General features: G+C 40.4%; 2 protein-coding genes across 3 annotated transcripts; both read left to right on the top strand.

The window, feature by feature from the left end:
- Positions 1–3,945, top strand: LOC146578902 (uncharacterized). 2 transcript variants are annotated; one of them, XM_085269042.1, is made up of 4 exons: positions 1–28; positions 569–654; positions 1,380–1,733; positions 2,155–3,945. In XM_085269042.1, the coding sequence occupies exons 2-4, from the start codon at positions 603–605 to the stop codon at positions 2,370–2,372; spliced, it is 624 nt and encodes a 207-aa protein (XP_085125168.1). In that variant the 5' UTR covers positions 1–28; positions 569–602; the 3' UTR covers positions 2,373–3,945. The 2 variants fall into 2 exon arrangements, with proteins under 2 accessions (XP_085125168.1, XP_085125169.1); XM_085269043.1 differs by lacking the exon at positions 1–28 and having other exon boundaries at positions 206–654.
- A 5,153-nt stretch (positions 3,946–9,098) lies between these two features.
- Positions 9,099–16,566, top strand: LOC146578901 (uncharacterized). Its single transcript, XM_085269024.1, has 3 exons — positions 9,099–9,150; positions 14,427–14,780; positions 15,739–16,566. The coding sequence occupies exons 1-3, from the start codon at positions 9,099–9,101 to the stop codon at positions 15,981–15,983; spliced, it is 651 nt and encodes a 216-aa protein (XP_085125150.1). The 3' UTR covers positions 15,984–16,566.
- Positions 16,567–20,667: the final 4,101 nt, after the last annotated feature.

Raw genomic sequence — 20,667 nt, 5'->3', positions numbered from 1 at the left:
GTGTCCCAGCCCAACGACACTGTTAGAGGTGAGAATTGGGAGAAATGCCCAGGAGTTAACATTTGTTCTGCTGGTTTTCCTTCAATTTGTTTCATCTGAAATAATTATGTTTATCTAAAAGTCAATGCTAAGACATTTGAGCTTTTAGTGCTGTAAAGATGTAAATTTTCATAAGGTCATTCGAAAACTAAAATTGTCAAGGTTTCACAGTGTGAAACTAAGAAGATGGACCACACTGCCATGTGAATCAGAGAGATTTATTTCATTGTGTAAAGGTAATTTGGTGACACCACAGAATAAATGGTTTTTATCTTTTTTATATGTATTCTTCATTGACTCGCAGTTTGCACTGAAACTTTGTGAATCAGGTTTTTGTTTGTTTTTTTACTTTGTTCTGGCAAATGCTTAATAGTAAAGGGGAAGCTTGTAAGAAACTGTGTAAAAGGCATGCTATAGCTAACTTTCCCTTTCTTTTGCCTTTCAGAATAATACTCATTTCCTTTAAACCACTCCCTTCCTCTCAACATAAAAGGTTTCAGTTGACTGAAAAATAAAACTTTTTGTTTAGTCGGCAGGCACTTCAGTGTAATCTGTTGTCACACATGGCTTTTCTCAGGGTCCTCCTGGGTTTCTTCCTAATTGCTGAATCAACAGGTGAGTGAAACAAAATTTGTTAATATTTTTATTCTTTACAACTAAAGGCTGACAAGAAAAACTTATTTATATGAATGAGAGGGAGACTGGTGTAACAGGGAAGCTGCATGAAACAGAGGTAAAAAGTAACCAAAAGTCTAAAGACTGGAACAAAGTAATGGACGGTGAAAAAGAGCAATGAAGAAGAGAGTGCAGGCAGGATTTCAGGGGTGACTTGTGAAAGAACGGTAGCAGCAGGAGTGAGATGATAGTTCTACAAGATGGTTGTGAGACCTGCTTTGATGAACGGCTTAGAGCTGGTTCCACGAAAAGGCAGGAGGCTGAACTGAAGATGCTAAGGTTTGATTTGGAGTGAACAGGATTGACATAATTAGAATGAATATATCAGAGGTTTGGAGACAAAGTCAGAGAGGCAAGTTTGAAATGCAATGGCATAGTCCTCTTAGGAGTTGAGATGACAGACACCCCAAGCCCACTGTGCAGTGCCCCCAAACTGCAAAAAAACAACAACAAACAAACAAAAAAAAAAAAACACAGGAGCGATAATTAGCATGTTAAATGTTAAGCTTTCTGAAATTCATTCATGCGATTTCATGAACTGGAGACAAATGTGAGATTTGATCATTTCAGTTATCACTTACATTGTATAAACAGCAGCTACACGTATTAAAGTAACAGTAGAGCAAGATAAACTTCATACTTACCGATTGTTCTCTTTCCTTCAGCTCTACAGCAGGATGTGCAGGTGAAGTTTGGAGCAGACGTCACTCTTCAGTGTCAGATTTCCACAGATGAAATAATCTCAGTGCTGAAGTGGAGCAGAGCTGACCTGAACACAGACGGCTACGTCTACTTCTACAGGAACAAACGATTCTATGAAAACTACCAACATCCATCTTTTCATGGCCGAGTGAAGCTGAGGGACCCGGAGATGAAGGATGGAGACGTTTCTGTGATCCTGAAGAAGGTCACGTTTAATGACACTGGGATGTATGAGTGTCATGTAGCTGTGAGGAACCCTGTGAGAAGTAAAAGAGTTCACACTGAGATCAGTCACTTCATTGAGCTCACAGTCACAGGTGAGTTTGTCATGCCAACAGCAAATGGAGTGCGTCCATAATGTCGTAGTTAGCATGTTCACTTAGCAAGTTCAAGCCCAGGTGACACAAAACCTTTGGGCTTTAGTCAGCAAAAACATATGTGTGTTTAGTGTCACATGTCAGATAAAACATGCTGAGCTGCTCACTCTGTTGCGAGTAGCTTTAATACAGAAAATGACATGCACTGAGCTAGCAGTTCTTACTACTGTATATCAAGGGTAAAGTCGTAGCATGCTGCTAACATAGATGCTTTCGGTCAACAGCCAAACACATTTTATGTAACTTGACATCTCCTTAACTGCAGCTGACTGAAGCTGTTCTCCTGCTAGCTTTACCTGCTGAACACGTTAAAGCTCACATCTGAGGGTTTCTTCTCTGACAGCTAATCTTTGCTCTGCAGGTGAAGTGCATGAAAACATGTTGGAGAAGCACATCATGGAAGGAGAAGATGCTGATGGAAACACTGAGGTTGAACAGGTTGAAGCACAGACTATCCTGATTGTTGCTGCTGTTGGTGCTGTCATTGCTGTTGCTGCAGCTGTTGGTTTGTTACTGTTGCTTCTTAAGAGAAATAAGAAGCAGCGTCACATCCTACTGAGGAAGAATCAGTCCTGCTGATTACAAATAACCGCCATAAGGATTTAAATATATTTAATTTAAAGTGAAAATGATAAGATCACAAACTGTTTGTTTATTAGATGATAATTTGTAACCATTACAACGATTAAATACTGTCCTCACATATCTATCATAAAAATGCCCTCATAACTACATTTATAATTATTAATACTAGTTAAATATATACACCTAGAGAACAAATCTTGCTTATTGAAGCTAATCTGTGCATTCAAAGCAGTGGTAGGAAACTTTGCGTGCACACCTTTGCATGTATGGAATGACACATGGATATTTGTGCTTGCAGGTGCACTGCAAGCATTTTATGTACTGCATATACATGGACACATTAGAATTACTAACATAACTGAAATGTATGTGTTTAGACTTTGAACCATCTGGAGTACCAAGAAAATCCATGCAAAAAGGCCACAGGCAAGATTTAAACCAGGAATATTCTTATTGTGAGGCTAATCACACCAAATTATAATAATAAAAGTTATAATAACAACTGGAATAACAACAAAAAAAATCCCAATGGCACGTTGTGAAGGAAGGAGGGTGTGGGCAACCAAAATGAATGCTCTGCCCATGAAAGTATGGAGGTTGAGGAGGGAGAGAGACCGACCATCGAGACTGTGTTTGTGGGTGCAGCAGGTTAGACTGGTACTGTGGGACCAGGCCATTGAGGGATTTGTAAGTGGGGGAAGAAAAACTTGTAGTGTGTAACTTTAGTGGATGCCGATGGAAATGTGAGGGTGGGGGGTGATGTGTTGTTAAGACCGTTGTAAAATGTCAAAAAAGGTCAAATTTGACCCAAACTGAAAGTAAAGGGTTGAGGAAAGATTAAACGCTGACACTTCAGTAACTACGTTTATCAAGTACACCACACTGAAGGACATCTCTGCTGTCCATTAATGTCAAATCAAGTAAAGTTTTAGACATTGCGGGTGATAATTTTGAAACTACCGCACTTCCTCTGTCACATGATGTCAGACATTTTATCTTCACACTCTTTTATTTGAGCAGTGTTACATTTTTAGAAAACAAAAAAACAAAGGAGAAAGACTGAAAAGATGTTTGCTGATGCTTTAACAACATTTACCTCAAGACTGTAGGAAAAAAAATGAAAGTCTACTGAGGTCAGTAAAGGTTCTACACCTCTGCAAAGGTGGTGGTATGGTGAATACATCAGTCAGTTACTGAGGCCTCCATATCCTCAACTCAGCTACAAATAGCCATTTTTTACTAATACCTACTTCGACTCTGCTCTGCTTGGTTTTGGTCATTTGCTTTTATAATCGAGTGCCACCTGACATGCATGCAGGCGTGAAAGTGATGCAGCCGAACATAAGGATGTCAAGGTGATATACTGATTGTTCTGTGGCTGTCCTTTCCCTCATTGCTGGCTTTTAACAGTGGCTAGTCAGCAACACTGACTAGCCATCAATAATGTCACATTTTTGGATCGCCACACTTAGTTCACTCATAAAGTACCAGGTACTACAAGATAATGGCAAACCCTAAAAAACTGAGTCAAGCTGAGCCGACCTGACCTGAGTAGGTACTAATAGAAAAGGGCTAAAAATGTTGAGTGGAGGGAGGGAGGGGAACAAAAAACTGGAAACTGCTCAGTGAATTAACATCCATTCAGTTTACTTTTTCTAATCAAAAGCAGAAGTAATATAGTCTTTTTTAGCTTGGGTGTGAAGGTTTCTCTCCACTTCAACCAAGTGCTGCTCGAAGGGGCTGATCTGATCTTTGGAGCCCTTAGTTTAGTGTTTTTATTATTAGCTGAGACTAAACAGATCTTACTGACCTGAATTACTTCATCAATACTTTACATTCATGTGTATGTGTTTGCATTTTGCTGAACGTTTGATAAATTTTTACCTCTCGCGCTTATTTATACCACACAGTCTGATCTGCACACATAGAATATCAACGCATATGTAAAGAAGCCAATGAATTTAAAATATTTGGTGTTTTTTTTTTTTTAACTGTGATTTTTACATATTTGAATAAAATACAGTTTTATACAGTTTTTTTTAGGAGAGGATTGACAGGCTTATTATTAATTTATTATCAAAATGATAATAATAATAATAAATAATAATGAATTATTATTTTTAATAATAATAATGGCATAGTGGTGGTGGTGTTATTGATATTATCATTATTATTAGATTAATTAAATGTATTCCTTTTGAATTTTGCTCTCCATTTGTGGATATTTAATTAAAATGAGCTCGACATCCCTCCTTGATACACACTTCACATACTCAGAACAAAAATCCTTAAGAAGAAACTGAAACTATGATTATTCAGATCATTTTGATTATAGGGATGTTGAGTTTCTGATAACACCTTGTTTTTGTGTTGTATGTCATCAGTGTGTTTATTTCGAGTTTGATTGTTCAGTTTGCCGTGAACCATTATTATGCAAATTATCATGAGTACAATGTACAATGTTTCTCTACACTGCAAAATCAAGTGTTACTTAGCATTACTAAACTGTGAAGTTTTTGTCCTCTGGTCAACTGCTGCTTTGAAAAGCATGTATACTGAGCACCAGATGGTTTTATTTTCCGCTATTATCTGCACACCGCATAATAAATAAATCATTAAATTGTGTAAAGGAGTGCCATTTGTGGAATTCAAATATTTGAAATAAGAATATTTATTATACTGCAGAGACAATACTGACACACGTTTGCTGAGTGTCCAACCAAATGTTAACAATAAGTGAGGGGAAATTGTTCCTCCATTCAACGAGTAAAGGTGAATATTAGGGAGGGAGGCTTTTTTTTTCTACCTCGGCTTTTAGATTTTCAGATTTGTTTTGTTTTTTGTACAAAAATAAAAATAAGCAACTTAAATAAAATATGTTTACAAGAATAACATATTTTAAAGAGGTGGAAAAGGTTGTGTTCATGTTAAAAAAGAACAGCACTTCGTTTTAAACTAACATCACTGTTTTAGTGAACCATACAGTCCAGATGGGTTTTAGGTAGTTACCCATTTATTTATGTAATACCCTAAAATTTGTACGGCACCCGTTCTCATTTATCTGTACCTACGGGCAGCAGGTGGTTCAAGCCCAGTCTCTTTCTTTGAAGAGCTTTTTGTGAAATTATTAACCCACCTCCACCCCCCGCAAAATATTATGAAATTACAACATCATTTAATATAACTAAAGCTTCAAACAGGTTAAAAATAAGGTGGTAATGAACTTTCTGTTAAAGCAGGTTCACTGCTTTAGGCTCTGTGTGCACATAAAGAGATATTCTGCAAGCGATGATCAAATGGTGATTAAAAAACAAAAAATATAACGGTAAAATTAATCAAGTTAACCTGAGTACACTCTCAGTGCTCCGTTTATTTCTAAGGTGACAGCTGCAAATTGAAACTCTGAATATTTAAACAGGATCAATTTAAACATTAAAGCGTACAGAGGAGAGCTGTATTGGTAATCTTGCATAATGGACATCTTCCCGGTGGGACGACCTATTTTTGGGCCGATGGGTCAATTGAAGGGCCGCTGCAAATCGCCTGTAAAGCAGCCCAGTCGTTCATTTTCAATACTGACATTGTATTGTAGTGAAATCTCTGAACGCAGCACCCTCCCCTACAGAGTTTAATGTAGAAGAAATAGTGAAACTATGGATGTGACAAGCTGATTGTGATATTATTCTGTTATTATATGTTACCTTATAGATGTAATCAAAATAGTTGAATTATGATATTGTTGTAGATCATATTATACCCTTTAAAATAGAGTGTGTGATCTGTATGTAGTTTAGTTCTCATTATACTTTTGAGTTAACAGAACATATTCACATATTAGTTCATTAGATAAATGTGCATCACTCTGTATCCTTGATCTGCTGGGAATGTGTGACACTGTTTTCTTGACATGCTTAATTGTTGAATCATGAAGAGAAGGTTGTAAGCAGGAGACTCTGTGTCTAAAGACAGGGGAGATAGACAGACCACATTCCACACCCCCACCTTACAGAAAGCAGAGAAACAACTGCCGAGGTCATAACTTAGGCGCTGTAACAGAGAAAAAATGTGATGTTTTGGCTTTTACGACTAGCTGGGGGCCACTAGAGACTATAAAAAGCTGAGCAACCCGTCACCATTTTGAGACATGTGCCTGACCCTCTGGTAGCATCTCTCCCGTCCGGACGTTGTAATGCTCTTATTGTTGAATTGTATGGAAATAAATGATTGTTGATTGAGCATTTATACACCGAGTATTGTCCTTCCTTCAGCCCAAAGATTCAAAGAACTGCGTGTTTTCAACATGATACACACACACAAAAAAATAAATGCAGCAAAATGTGTCAAATTAATGACATGATAATTTGCTGTTGCTGCAGCTCCACCACCGTCAAGTAACCAGCAACACCCAATAACCACCTGTTAGCACCAGCTGTGGAGAAACACAGAAGTGAAGACACAAAGGAAGGTGAAAGTAACATGGTAAGAAAATAATGGTGAGACATAATTAGGAAGGGAGAGATTCAAGAATTCAAGTAAAATAACTGGCTACTTTGATCATCAGCCACCACTAATATCTAAAGTTTACCATATAATCAATTAAAATTGTCACATGCTGCCATGCAGTGCTGCTAAGATGTCCTAACCTAACTACAACTGTACCAACCTAATTAAAACCCATTATATATCTATCTAGCTGTATATATATATATATATATACACACGTATGTAAATATAATGTAGCAATAATCAAATGAGATGTAAACGTTTATAGGGTGTCTGTATCACTGTATCAGTAAAGGCCCCTATAGGTACCCCCCTCTGACGGAAGTGATCCCCCCCTTTGTTTCCTTTCTTTAAATGTCAGGCACTAAAAGCCAGTGAGGTGTTGCATGCATGCATGGGTGGTCTTTGAAGCTTACACCCACACACTAAACAAATGCGAGCCCTCTTTACTCATTTCTACTTAGACCACTGTCAGTTCGAAGGCACAAGATGACAGCACCTTTGTGATCCTATCAAAACAAAAGTGAAGGCAACAAACGCAAAGACTAATAGAAATAAATATTGTTTGAAAAAACACTTCTTATATCAAACAGTGTAACTGATGAATCGACTATGTTGTTGTTTTCTTGTTTTTTTTTGTTTTTGTTTTGTTTTTTTTTTTGGGGGGGGGGTCAGTAAATTCAGTATATCAATGGTCAGTATATTTAATGGAGGCATGGAAAAAAATTTACCTTCATATACAGAGATTTAAAATATATGTCTGAAATATTCAGCTTTTTAATTCTCTTTTGTTCCCCAGGTAGCTTCAGAAGTATAGAAATATTAACACATTTTCACTCTGCAAACAAGGGAGCATGTTAAAGGCCCACATCACCCTGTGGGACAGGCAGTTGCACAAAGCTAATTCTTTCATAGGGATGAAAATTTGTCCCATTCACTTGGACACCAGGATCATTTTCTACTTGGGATTCCTTCTGTGTCAAAATAATGCTCTAATAGACTCAGAGTTTAGCACTCTTAAATTCAGAAAGCTGTAAACTGGAACAAGATGATTGGTATGTTAAAACATCTTAAACAAGTGGTCAGGTAAGATGATCTCTTAGGAATAATTTTACATAAAGTTCCCAAACAACTAGCATGATGTAAAAAATCACACGGCCTTCGTGGCCTTTTCTAGAAAGGGCATAGTCACTTTCCAAGATGCAATGGTCTCTCTTGTCACTTGGAGGAGTTTGACAGCTGGCAGTCAAACTTGATTACCAGCTGAAATTCCTTGTGGGGATCACCATGTTATCCTTGAACCCAAACATGGCCAGTCACTGACAGAATAGTTAGGTGGAGCTGACTATCCCATAAAAAAAGCAGACAGAGGCTTCTCATGAGAGAAAGAGGGAAAGGTATGCAGAACTGTCAGCCACATGTACACAGGCAGGCTGGAGAGCTCACACCGGCCCAGTGGAAGTCAGGTGCTGATATTTCAGTTAAAAAACATTTGGTGTTGCAGGTAACATCTTGTAACTCCGTTATTCCCATCGCTGGTAGGGAGAAATTTCTACTGCTGCTCCACCACACGAAGATGTTCTGGGATTAACAGAGTGAGTCATCAGGGAAGGATGTGTCCCAGCCCAACGACACTGTTAGAGGTGAGAATTGGGAGAAATGCCCAGGAGTTAACATTTGTTCTGCTGGTTTTCCTTCAATTTGTTTCATCTGAAATAATTATGTTTATCTAAAAGTCAATGCTAAGACATTTGAGCTTTTAGTGCTGTAAAGATGTAAATTTTCATAAGGTCATTCGAAAACTAAAATTGTCAAGGTTTCACAGTGTGAAACTAAGAAGATGGACCACACTGCCATGTGAATCAGAGAGATTTATTTCATTGTGTAAAGGTAATTTGGTGACACCACAGAATAAATGGTTTTTATCTTTTTTATATGTATTCTTCATTGACTCGCAGTTTGCACCGAAACTTTGTGAATCAGGTTTTTGTTTGTTTTTTTACTTTGTTCTGGCAAATGCTTAATAGTAAAGGGGAAGCTTGTAAGAAACTGTGTAAAAGGCATGCTATAGCTAACTTTCCTTTTCTTTTGCCTTTCAGAATAATACTCATTTCCTTTAAACCACTCCCTTCCTCTCAACATAAAAGGTTTCAGTTGACTGAAAAATAAAACTTTTTGTTTAGTTGGCAGGCACTTCAGTGTAATCTGTTGTCACACATGGCTTTTCACAGGGTCCTCCTGGGTTTCTTCCTAATTGCTGAATCAACAGGTGAGTGAAACAAAATTTGTTAATATTTTTATTCTGTACAACTAAAGGCTGACAAGAAAAAACTTTTATTTATATGAATGAGAGGGAGACTGGTGTAACAGGGAAGCTGCATGAAACAGAGGTAAAAAGTAACCAAAAGTTTAAAGACTGGAACAAAGTAATGGACGGTGAAAAAGAGCAATGAAGAAGAGAGTGCAGGCAGGATTTCAGGGGTGACTTGTGAAAGAACGGTAGCAGCAGGAGTGAGATGATAGTTCTATGTTGGGGGAAAACTCTGCAAAAGACCCAGGAGAAATAAAGACACAATGAGAGAAAGTTACTTTTTATGCTTTAACGTGTACACGGGTAAGCTGTTAAGAACAACTCACACCATGAACAGAGGCTTGGCACTTTTTATAGGAGAGACAGTGAGAACAGGATAAGAAAATAATAAACAGATAAAATAAACAACTCCATATGTGGCGCTAGTCTCGTCAGCAGAGAGCTGGGAGAAAGCTGTGAGAGATAAAACAATCTAAAACAATATGTCCCAAAACAATATGTCTTTGCTGGGAAAGTCTAAAAGGATAATTCTAAACTAATCTAACCATAGACAAAGGGCATCTTTGTACATTTAAAAGAAGGTAAAGAAACATAGAATCATTTTTCCTGTAACATATTCCCTCCTGTTTTAACTTATTTTAAATGTGCAAAACAGTTGTCTGAAAAGGTTACTGATTAGTTACGCTTAGCAATTTTCTAATTTTCAAAATATCAGAAATGTAAATCATGTGGTCTAAAGAATAAAACAAATAAAAAAGATAATAAAAGAACAAAGAAAAGTATAGTAAATGAAATAACAAAAGGAATAGTCAAGAGAAAGTAATAAAACTAAAAAAAAAAGGATAAAAACCTTATGTTGTACCTGCATAAACTACTAATGTGTTAATCATATCATGATCACTTGACAAGTCATTTTTAATCACCACGTAATTTATTAGCAGCTATTACAGGTTCTCCTCTAACAGAATTGCAACGGGATGCTGTTCTTCTTGAGGCACGGCAACATAAGCAGTCATTGTAGTTGTTATCATCTTTGAAGTTATTACTCTTAGACATGGCGGTGTAGCTGCTCCAGATGTGTGGTCAGTGCATAAATGTCTCCTCCAGCGTCGTATCCATCAGGGATAAAGGTGCAACATGTCTCCCCGATCAGCTTGCAAACTCCTCCTTGTGATGCTGTTAGCAGGTCTAGAGTCAGTCTGTTCTTCAGCACCATCGTTCTGATGGCCTTCTGTTCTCCTGCTAAGGCCGTTCCCAGGGTCTTAGTCACCTCGGCAACTCCAATGCCGGGGATCAAGCTCTGTAAGAATTTCACTCCTCCTCAGATGCGAAACTCTGGTTCCTTTACTGCTTGGTGCCGTCCGTGCACATCCTGTCTGGTACTGAGTCTTTGTTTTTAGTGGCATTCGGTAGCTGTAGTTGGAGCGACAGTTGAGGCTCATCAGCGTCGTGTTACTGGCACAGGTTGCGTTGATTGAACAGGCCATACACTTCCTCTCGTTCCTCCGTGGGCAGAAAGTGTATATGTACTTACATAGGTGAGTAGGCAGCTCCCCCACTGCCCGCGATCCATTGTTCATCACACATACTGGCAGTTGTGATGCGTTCGGTTTGTTCAGTAGAATTACATCAGGCAGTGGGTCTGAGACTTGGGGCCAGGTCAGTAGGTAGGTCTGTCCGAAACAGTTCACATTCGTGAGTGACGATGACCTCCAGGTTGCTTTTGCAGGGATGCTGTAGTTGGCCTTGGACCAAAGAGTACGGTAGCCTGGATGTGTTGCCAGGCCCACCAGACACCAACTGCGATCTTCAGGTATGCTGTACGGCCACAGGCCAGACGTCTGTGAGGATAGGGGCATATGGGTACATGCATAGCAGTCAGTTTTGTTATTCAAGTGAGCGATAGTGTTCATAAACTGCCACCAGAAATTAGTGGCGTAGCCATGGGGAAACTTGGTGTGCTTTCCTTTGTCATACAGTGTCTGCCTTTTCTTCATATAGCGTGACTTATTGTCCCTCACGGAAGCAAAGATGAGGAGCCCGGCCAGGGTCAAGCCCGCTGCAGTGATAAGCAGCCAACACCTCATGACAGCAGAACACACCCTCCTGTTGAGAGTAGACCCCTCGGCCAGAAAGGCTGATCCCTCCACCGAGCGAGATCACGACAATTGGGCGAGCCTGTGCCGGCTGAGTTTAGATGGCTTAACCTGATATGGTCCCTCCCACCTGGGTGCGCTCCAGTTTTTCCTTTGGAGCACCTTGATCAGAACCCAGTCACCAGGCTGTAATCTGCAAGTCACTTGATAGACATCATTACATTCTTCGTTATTTACAATCACCTCTTTATTTTCCTACAACTTAGACATTTTGCTACTGAAATTGTATCTGCCTTTTTCACTGGGTAGATTTCTGGCCACTTTGAGAATACATCTATAACCACTAGGGCGTATTTTTACCCTTGGCATTCATTTAGCTCAATAAAGTCCATATGGATTGTGTGAAAAAGATAAGGTGGTGTGGGAAAACAGCCTCTTTGTGGTCTCAGGTTTCCCTGAGCATTATATTTTTGACACGTCATGCACTAGTGCTTTTAGCTGTGGCAAAGCGAGAGTCCAGTAATAATGTGGAACACCGTAGCCTGGAGAGAGACACACGCGGCTACTGTTTTCTGTGTTAGTGCTATCTGGCTCTGGTGGGGTGTCATTTAGCATGCACTCAGCAGTCATGCCATTCTTTTCTGGTATTACACCTATCTTAAGTTTTGTCAGAGCGTCTCTACCTAGCAAATTTACTGGACACGACGGGTCATATATGCATTTAATAAAGCACCTGCGGCCACTTGCTGTATATACTAGGTCTAAAGGGGCAGTTAATTGTTGTACAGTTGTGTGGCCTGAGGCTGACTTTACAACTAATTTGTCCTTTGAAAACTGTAAGTTCTTAAGTGGCTGCCTCAAAACTGTTTTGCATTATTTCTCTGTGGCCTACTCCTACAATCTCGTGTGAAGTGACCTTCCTCTCCACGGTTCTAGCAGGCGTTGTCTCTATTTTATCTGCTGTTTCTGCGTGGCTGTCTGCAGCCTTGGTGTCTGTGACGTTGCTTGCCTCTCTGTTCTGAAAATGAGTCTCTTAGTCTATTGTCAACACGTCAGCCTTATTTTTAAGTTACAGAATGCTTCTTCTCCTTTTTTTTTTGTTTTTTTTAATTTATTTATTTATTTTCTCTTGGTTTGGGAGAATAGATGCAACACTACATTTTCACTTAAGGCATTTTTAGATAATTTCTAGTTTTTCAAACAATTCATGCATCTCACACATTTCAAACTTTGAAGTTAGGGTTGTTTCCCATTTATACATATATATACCGTATATATATTTAACTTTGCATTGCTCACAGCTCATAGCTCACAGCTCTAAACCTAGGCATTTTTCAATCATATGCCTAATCACTATGTGTCACTGTGACTCTCAATTTACAGACACTGTTTTGTCCGGCGTCTGGACTTTTCTTTTCTCACCACTGCTCGTCAGCAGGAGTGAGTTTTAATTTCACTTGCTTGATTACCCATCTTATTTATGTATTTACTTATTTTTTGTTTAAGTAATATATACACGATACAGCTGCTATCACCTTCGCTGGTATTAGAGACGAGAGTGGTTGCTCACACGCCCTTCTACTTTCGGACTAGTTCCGAAAGCGGTGTGAACTTTACGAGACGGAACTCGACCGTTCTCTCAACTCACCAGCACGTCAGTGAACAGCAGTAAAAGAAAAACACAGTAGGAGCAGCTCAGTCTCTTATTGGACCGTGAAAATTCAGCTTGCTCCGTTAATTAAAACGATACACACACACATTCACATTCACAGCTTTGACGCGCGCGCGACCGGAACCCTTATCATAAGGGGAGCTCCCAGAGCTACTTACTCCCTAGACCCAGTCTAGACCCAGCTGGGGGAGCTACCCAGAGCTCCAAAGCTACCAGTCGACGAGCTTCCAAAGCTACCAGTCGACGAGCTTCCAAAGCTACCAGTCGACGAGCTACGCTACCAGTCGACGAGCTTCCAAAGCTACCTGTCGACGAGCTACTTCCGCTATTTTAAATTCCCTGAATTTAAAATGCGCTTTTACGCAAGATTGTGTCAGTGTGTCTGTATCTACCTGGTCAGTGTCGCCGGGTCTGGTCCACCTCGATCGGGCCCCACCACCGTGGGTCGCTTTCTAAGACATTGGCCAAGACCCGAATTTAACGCTCTTGGACTTTTATCACACACCTGGTGTGTGAGCTGTCGACAGGCGAACAACGTGGACTGGTCACGGAGATGGGACACGATGGAGGCGCTCCGGCTCTCGAAGGACCAAGAAATGTTGGGGGAAAACTCTGTAAAAGACCCAGGAGAAATAAAGACACAATGAGACAAGATCACTTTTTATGCTTTAACGTGCACACGGGTAAGCTGTTAAGAACAACTCACACCATGAACAGAGGCTTGGCACTTTTTATAGGAGAGACAGTGAGAACAGGATAAGAAAATAATAAACAGATAAAATAAACAACTCCATATGTGGCGCTAGTCTCGTCAGCAGAGAGCTGGGAGAAAGCTGTGAGAGATAAAACAATCTAAAACAATATGTCCCAAAACAGTATGTCTTCGCTGGGAAAGTCTAAAAGGATAATTCTAAACTAATCTAACCATAGACAAAGGGCATCTTTGTACATTTAAAAGAAGGTAAAGAAACATAGAATCATTTTTCCTGTAACATTCTACAAGATGGTTGTGAGACCTGCTTTGATGAACGGCTTAGAGCTGGTTCCACGAAAAGGCAGGAGGCTGAACTGAAGATGCTAAGGTTTGATTTGGAGTGAACAGGATTGACATAATTAGAATGAATATATCAGAGGTTTGGAGACAAAGTCAGAGAGGCAAGTTTGAAATGCAATGGCATAGTCCTCTTAGGAGTTGAGATGACAGACACCCCAAGCCCACTGTGCAATGCCCCCAAACTGCAAAAAAACAACAACAAACAAACAAAAAAAAAAACACAGGAGCGATAATTAGCATGTTAAATGTTAAGCTTTCTGAAATTCATTCATGCGATTTCATGAACTGGAGACAAATGTGAGATTTGATCATTTCAGTTATCACTTACATTGTATAAACAGCAGCTACACGTATTAAAGTAACAGTAGAGCAAGATAAACTTCATACTTACCGATTGTTCTCTTTCCTTCAGCTCTGCAGCAGGATGTGCAGGTGAAGTTTGGAGCAGACGTCACTCTTCAGTGTCAGATTTCCACAGATGAAATAATCTCAGTGCTGAAGTGGAGCAGAGCTGACCTGAACACAGACGGCTACGTCTACTTCTACAGGAACAAACGATTCTATGAAAACTACCAACATCCATCTTTTCATGGCCGAGTGAAGCTGAGGGACCCGGAGATGAAGGATGGAGACGTTTCTGTGATCCTGAAGAAGGTCACGTTTAATGATGCTGGGATGTATGAGTGTCACGTAGCTGTGAGGAACCCTGTGAGAAATAAAAGAGCTCACACTGAGATCAGTCACTTCATCAACCTCACAGTCACAGGTGAGTCTCTTCCCCAGCCCGGAAATTGCAGCACTTGCTCACTTTAAGAAGAATTTTCTGTACTTGTGTGATATAGTAAATGACCAACCAATATGTGTGTAGGTAAAATAACTCACCCACTGTCCCCTCTGCTCACTTCTACTCCGATGGCGAGTGTGAAGGGTAAAGTCATAGCAATCTTCTTCTTTCAGCTGCTCCCTTTTGGGCTTGATACAGAATCTCACTCTGATCATCCTTAGCATCCCCTTCTGTCACACCAACCCTCTATGGATGATCTGATATCCTCGTGTTGGTGTTGTTCCCAGACCATCATGAAAATGTTGTTCCAGGTTCAACATTGCAAGTGACCAATCACATTGTTGTGACGTTATTCTTTTGCGCGCCAAGCCATTCGTGCATTTATGAAATTCCAATGTTGCAATGTTGCAATTCTACTTACTGTTTATTAAAGGGTTACGGTTAAGGTTAGGATTAGGGTCAGGGTCTGTTGATCGGCGGACAGAGGCGGTTTCACGCAGCTTAAGTACAGTTTTTTGTTTTACGCCGGTTTTTCCCGAAGTCGCAAAAGTATGACGTCATAACATTCTGATTGGTCACTTGCAATGTTGATCCTGGAACAACATTTTCATGATGGTCTGGGAACAACACCAACACGAGGATATCAGATCAACCAACCCTCTATATGTCCTGCTTCACTACATCCATGAATATTCTCTGGACATATTCTCTCACACATGGATACTAAATGTACTTTGGTGGACATTGGTCATTAAAGCTATATTTTAGCTGTATATATTTGAAAACTTTTTGCTGTTTTCGCAGCTGTAAAATATAATTTGCTCCAGATGAGTAACTGAAGCTGTTGTCAGTAGTTTCACCTGCAGAACACACACTCTTGTTGGTTTCTTATTTTGGTGTCTCAGCATTTCTGCTCTAACAATTCATGTTTTCTCTGCAGGTGAAACACTTAACAGCATGTTTGAGCAGCCCATCACTGAAGGAGAACATGGAGGTGGAAACATGCATTTCGTTCAAGAGAAAGAAACTCCAACTGTCCTGATGGTTGTTCCTGCTGTTGTTGTTGCTGCTGTCCTTGTTGTTACTATAGGTGGTTCTGTGCTTCTGTGGACGTTTAAAAGAAAGAAGCAGCAGACTACTGAGGCAACCACAGCTGATTTGAAATGTCCTGCTGCTAAAATTTAGAACTGAAACAGGTTTCATGGAGTGGATAGCCTGTCAGCACATCATAAACTGCCAACTGTCTCCACCTTCAGGTTTCTGGGCTCCCACATCTCTGCCTATCTCACTTGGACCCACAACAGCAATACCCTGCTAAAGAAGGCCCGGCAGCGGCTACACTTTCTGCTTGTCCTCAGGAAGAACAATCTGGACAGAAGCTGCTGCTGGCCCGTTCCCGCTCCTGAGTAGAGAGCATGCTCTCCTACCACCTGAGTGTTTGGTACACAGGAGCCACAACTGAGAACAGGAAGGCTGGCCAGAGGGTAATTAATATTGCCCAGAAACTCATTGGCTGCCCTCTGCCACCCCTGGGGGTCATCATCAGCTCCTCCTATATCCTCCTAATATATCTATATCACTAAAGCACTTCTGGATGGATGCAAACTGCATTTCGTTGCCCTGTACCTGTGCATGTGCAATGACAATAAAGTCGAATTCTATTCTATTCTATCAGGAAAACCAGGGACATCACAGGTGACCCCTTGTGCACTCTGGTTGGTGCCACAGGTCAATGACGTTCAACACCTCCAGACTCACTAACAGCTTCTCCCCTAGGCTGTGAGTAAACACGCTGTACATGTACAGTAACAATAATGGTCAATTCTATTCTATTCTATTCTCCATTCTCATAGCATTATTCATGATTCTCTTGCTCTTGACGGAGGTGGTCACACTTTTCTCCTTCTCCCTCTCCCTTATCTTTCCTGCTTGGCTTCTCGTGTCTTTTGTATTGTCTCGCTTATTCTCTAACCCTCAAAGAGTTTCTCAGTTTTGTTCTCTAAAACCTAAATAATTATGGATTTGATCAACTGGTCCAGTAATGGAATTAACACCTTCCGGGGCTTGGGAGAGCTTGATTGTCCTGAGGAGACGTTTGCTGCCGCATACTCGATGGTCGGTTGCGTCGTGTGTCTGGCGACACTCTCGATGGAGGACATTGAACGACATCTACCAATTCGGAACCACGATCTGACTGATTGGAGCTGGCTCGGACCTGGCTTATCGAAGTACAAGAAACGGCTACAGCTGTTCAAAATCCCACAAGGCTGGCCGACATTATAGATGATGGGCAGGGCTGTGAGTACTCAGACTGTGTTTTGAACTCAATATGGATAACATCTTGGAGAGAAGTCTTCCCCATGTGATGTTTGTGTAATGTATGTATGGTTGGAACGGTAAGATGACGCTGGCACGGCTGGCAGCCTTAACCCAATTTCCCTCTGGATGAATAGTATTATCAATCAATCAATTCAATTCAATTACCTCTTTTGAAAAAAAGCAGGAAAGGAGCTCAGGCAAAACTCATTGAAAAGATGCTAAAGACATCTTTGAACATACGTCTAAGGAACGCCAACCATTTCTTCACGGGTTGCTAGGTGACAGTGACAACGCCTCAGTTAACTGCTATCCTGAGAATCGCAGCCACTTTGAGGTGGCAGTTCTAACCACTGTAACATCAGCACACTCTGACATTTCCACCCGCCTCAACTGAGGAGTGTGGCTGTAGCTCAGGCGGTAGAGCAGGTCATCTACTGATCGGAAGGTTGGTCTAGTCTGCATGCCATCCTTGGACAAGATATTAACACCAAATTGCTCTCCGATGCATCCATCGGAGTATGAATGTGTGTAAATGTTAGTTAGAAAGCACTTAGAAACATGTGCTTGTGCGAATGGGTGTGAATGGGTGAATACACAAGTTGTATAAAGCGCTTTGAAGCGCTCAGAAGAGTAGAAAAGCGCTGTATAAGAACCAGTCCATTTACCATTTACCAAAGGAAAGGCACCCAGCATAAAATCTTTGTCAAATCTTTGTTTTCTTTTAACACATCTTTTTCTATTCGTACCTAAAGCTTCTATTGTTTTATTTGTCTGTATGTATTATTTTTCAATAAATTTAACTAAAAAAATTTAACTCATTATATTCCAGTACTGTCTTTCTTCTACTGAGTGAGCTCACTGAAACTTTAGGATGACTGAATCCAAACAAGCATCAAACAAAGTCTGATCAGGAAACTTGTCTTGAAAACTATTGTTGGCATTGTGTCACTTTTTTGTGTGTTGTTTTGTTTTTTAAATTTGTTGTTTTTAATCCTGTGATTAACCGTGTGAGTGAAACAATTTGTTTCCGTAATCTGAGAAAATAAAGAGGAAATCACTTTTGCAAAAGAGTATACATTTTGAAATCCTTCAAAAACATGTCAAAATATCAGCTGAGAACGACACCTCGGGTCTTACAGCAACAGGAAATTGATTTATTTCATCATGTCTGAAAATAAATTCCCACCTGACCCTTCAGAAAAAGCTGATGTTTTACTCAGTAACAAGGCAATAAATTCCCAGAACATGGGCTGTCATATGCAGTTTGTTTTCCTAGTAATACCATGTACGTACATATGCAATTTTCAGGGTAGAAATTCTCATTTAAACTCTGTTCAAAGCTGCTACCAGATCAGCTTCTCCCTCCAAGTTTTGTTAAGCGTTGTTTCTATAATGAGTTTTGAGCAACAATATCATGGGATATACCAGTGGGATGGTCCCTGGATTTCTTGAAAGCATCTGACTTTAGGTTTCTGTCTAAGCTTTTTCTTTTCTTTTCTTTATAATAATAATGGGGAGACTTGTGTTTTGAGGATTGTATGTTTTTTTGAGTCTTTGTTTTGGTTATCCATGATCCATCTATCGACCTTCTTCTGCTTATCCAGGGCCGGTCAGGGGGGTTCCAACCTAAGCAGAAAAGCCCAGACCTCCCACTCCCCGCCCACCTCCTCCAGCTTGTCCGGGGGGACACCAAGTCGTTCCCAAGCCAGCCGAGAGATATAATCTCCCAGAACACCGCGCCCAGGAGGCATCCAGATCCCCAAACCACCTCAACTGGCTCATTTCGATGTGGCGGAGCAGCGGCTCTACTTCTACACCCTCCCGGATGCCTGAACTGCTCACCCTATCTCTAAGGGTGAGGCCTCATTCTTTTGGTCACCACAGCTCATAACCATAAGTGAGGGTAGGGACATAGAGTGACTGTAAATCGAGAGCTTTGCTTTTACACTCAGCTCTCTCTACACCATGACAGACCAGTACAGTGTCCACCTCACTGTAATCACAGCAACAATCCGTCTATCGATCTCCTGCTCCCGTCACTTGTGATCAAGACCCTGGATACTTAAACTCCTCCACTTGGGGCAGGAAGTGGAGGAGTATCCTCTTTCATTTATTGGGCATTTTCTAGTCGGTTTCACTCTGACTGTATGGTCTCACTTCAGTCTTTAAGGTTCCTTTGCCTTCAGTTTTTTCAGTTGGCTCTTTGATTTATCTTGACTTACGAAAGCGAAAGCGCATCAAATCTGATTTTTTTGACCCTATGTGACCCATATCCGATCATGGTATGACAGTGTGAACGGCACAAATCCGATATTTTCAAATCCGATCTGGCACTGAATCCGATACATATCCGATGTTTCAGAAAGCGACTGCTGTTTGAACGGTTATGTCGCATTAAATCCGTCTTTTACGTCACTGACACAAGACAGACGCCAATTATCAGCACCGGAGAAGACATCGTGAACGCTTCCTGGCCATCCAGTGAAACAGTTGGGAAGACAACGTGAACATTTTATTTGTACTGTATAATCTGCAGATTCTGACAGAAGTCTGCAACTATCCTTTTAAGCACCGCTCCTCTCTAAAACAGCAATAAGGATCATTATTAGGTTATTTACATTATTATGTAAATAACAAAATAACCTAAAGCAAAAAATTGGGAAACGTAAAGTCCGAAGTCTTTATATTAAGGGCCATCAGTCAAACTATATTGTTTGCTCTGGGTTTAAACAGAGTGCGTCGTGTGTGACGACTTCTTTTGCGCATGCGGGCCGCTTTGAGCGTTCACACAGGAGCGCGTTTGCTGTCACATTTTAGTTGTAGTGTGAACAAGCAGACAAAAAATCGGATTTGATCAAAAAATCGGAATTGAGCATCTAGACCTGCAGTGTGAACGTAGCCTTGGCGCCCGATGCGCCATGAATTGGACGATTTCTTTTCATGGATGCTCCATCATCCAGGTAAGAAAATCGAATAAAATGGATTCTCTTTATCTGGATGTAGCAGGCAGGGCTATTTGGTTTCATTCATTGTGTTGTGCTTCATGAATCACCCAGAGTTCCCCTGTATCCTGTTCACCGTGCTTCCTGCCTTTGTGTTTAGCAAATTATTTAACTTTCAGTTTTACTTTGTCACTTTGTTTTATTTTTTTGTCCTTGTCTATGATTGTTTAGTCTTTAGTCTCAGTCTGCCTCAGTGTCTGCCTCCCATGCCAGTCCTGTTATATTCTCTTTGTTTCCTTACACTTTCACATGAAAGGGGTGGTGTTGGCAGCATTAGACTAATGGGACAAAGGGGCTTTTTACAGACGATGAATCATTTTCCACAAATCTCTGAGTGCTGCCATAAAGAACCAAAAATAAATAAGTAAATAAAAATGCTACAGTTTTTCAAAAAGACAACTTATTAATGGTGAAGAGAATCAATACTGGTTTGTTAAAAAAAAAAAAAAAAAGAAAAGTCATGGTGCTCCTGCATCGGCTATTTCATTCTAATTTTCTTCAGTTATATTTTTATAACAGCAAAGTCTGGCTCTTGCTGCTTCCTGTGC

Source organism: Mchenga conophoros, linkage group LG3 (assembly GCF_057382185.1).
Source record: "Mchenga conophoros isolate Kocher_MC1m ecotype Shallow Benthic linkage group LG3, M_conophoros_male_GT1.1, whole genome shotgun sequence".
NCBI lineage: Eukaryota > Metazoa > Chordata > Actinopteri > Cichliformes > Cichlidae > Mchenga > Mchenga conophoros.
This window is presented reverse-complemented; position numbering and strand designations above follow the sequence as displayed.

What these genes read in the sequence shown, in the direction of transcription:
- LOC146578902 (XM_085269042.1), top strand. Translation starts at nt 603, where the DNA reads ATGGCTTTTCTCAGGGTCCTCCTGGGTTTCTTCCTAATTGCTGAATCA. An exon ending in CCTAATTGCTGAATCAACAG is followed by an intron (nt 655 to 1,379) that starts GTGAGTGAAACA and finishes TCTTTCCTTCAG; the next exon opens with CTCTACAGCAGGATGTGCAG. An exon ending in CATTGAGCTCACAGTCACAG is followed by an intron (nt 1,734 to 2,154) that starts GTGAGTTTGTCA and finishes TTTGCTCTGCAG; the next exon opens with GTGAAGTGCATGAAAACATG.
- LOC146578901 (XM_085269024.1), top strand. Translation starts at nt 9,099, where the DNA reads ATGGCTTTTCACAGGGTCCTCCTGGGTTTCTTCCTAATTGCTGAATCA. An exon ending in CCTAATTGCTGAATCAACAG is followed by an intron (nt 9,151 to 14,426) that starts GTGAGTGAAACA and finishes TCTTTCCTTCAG; the next exon opens with CTCTGCAGCAGGATGTGCAG. An exon ending in CATCAACCTCACAGTCACAG is followed by an intron (nt 14,781 to 15,738) that starts GTGAGTCTCTTC and finishes TTTTCTCTGCAG; the next exon opens with GTGAAACACTTAACAGCATG.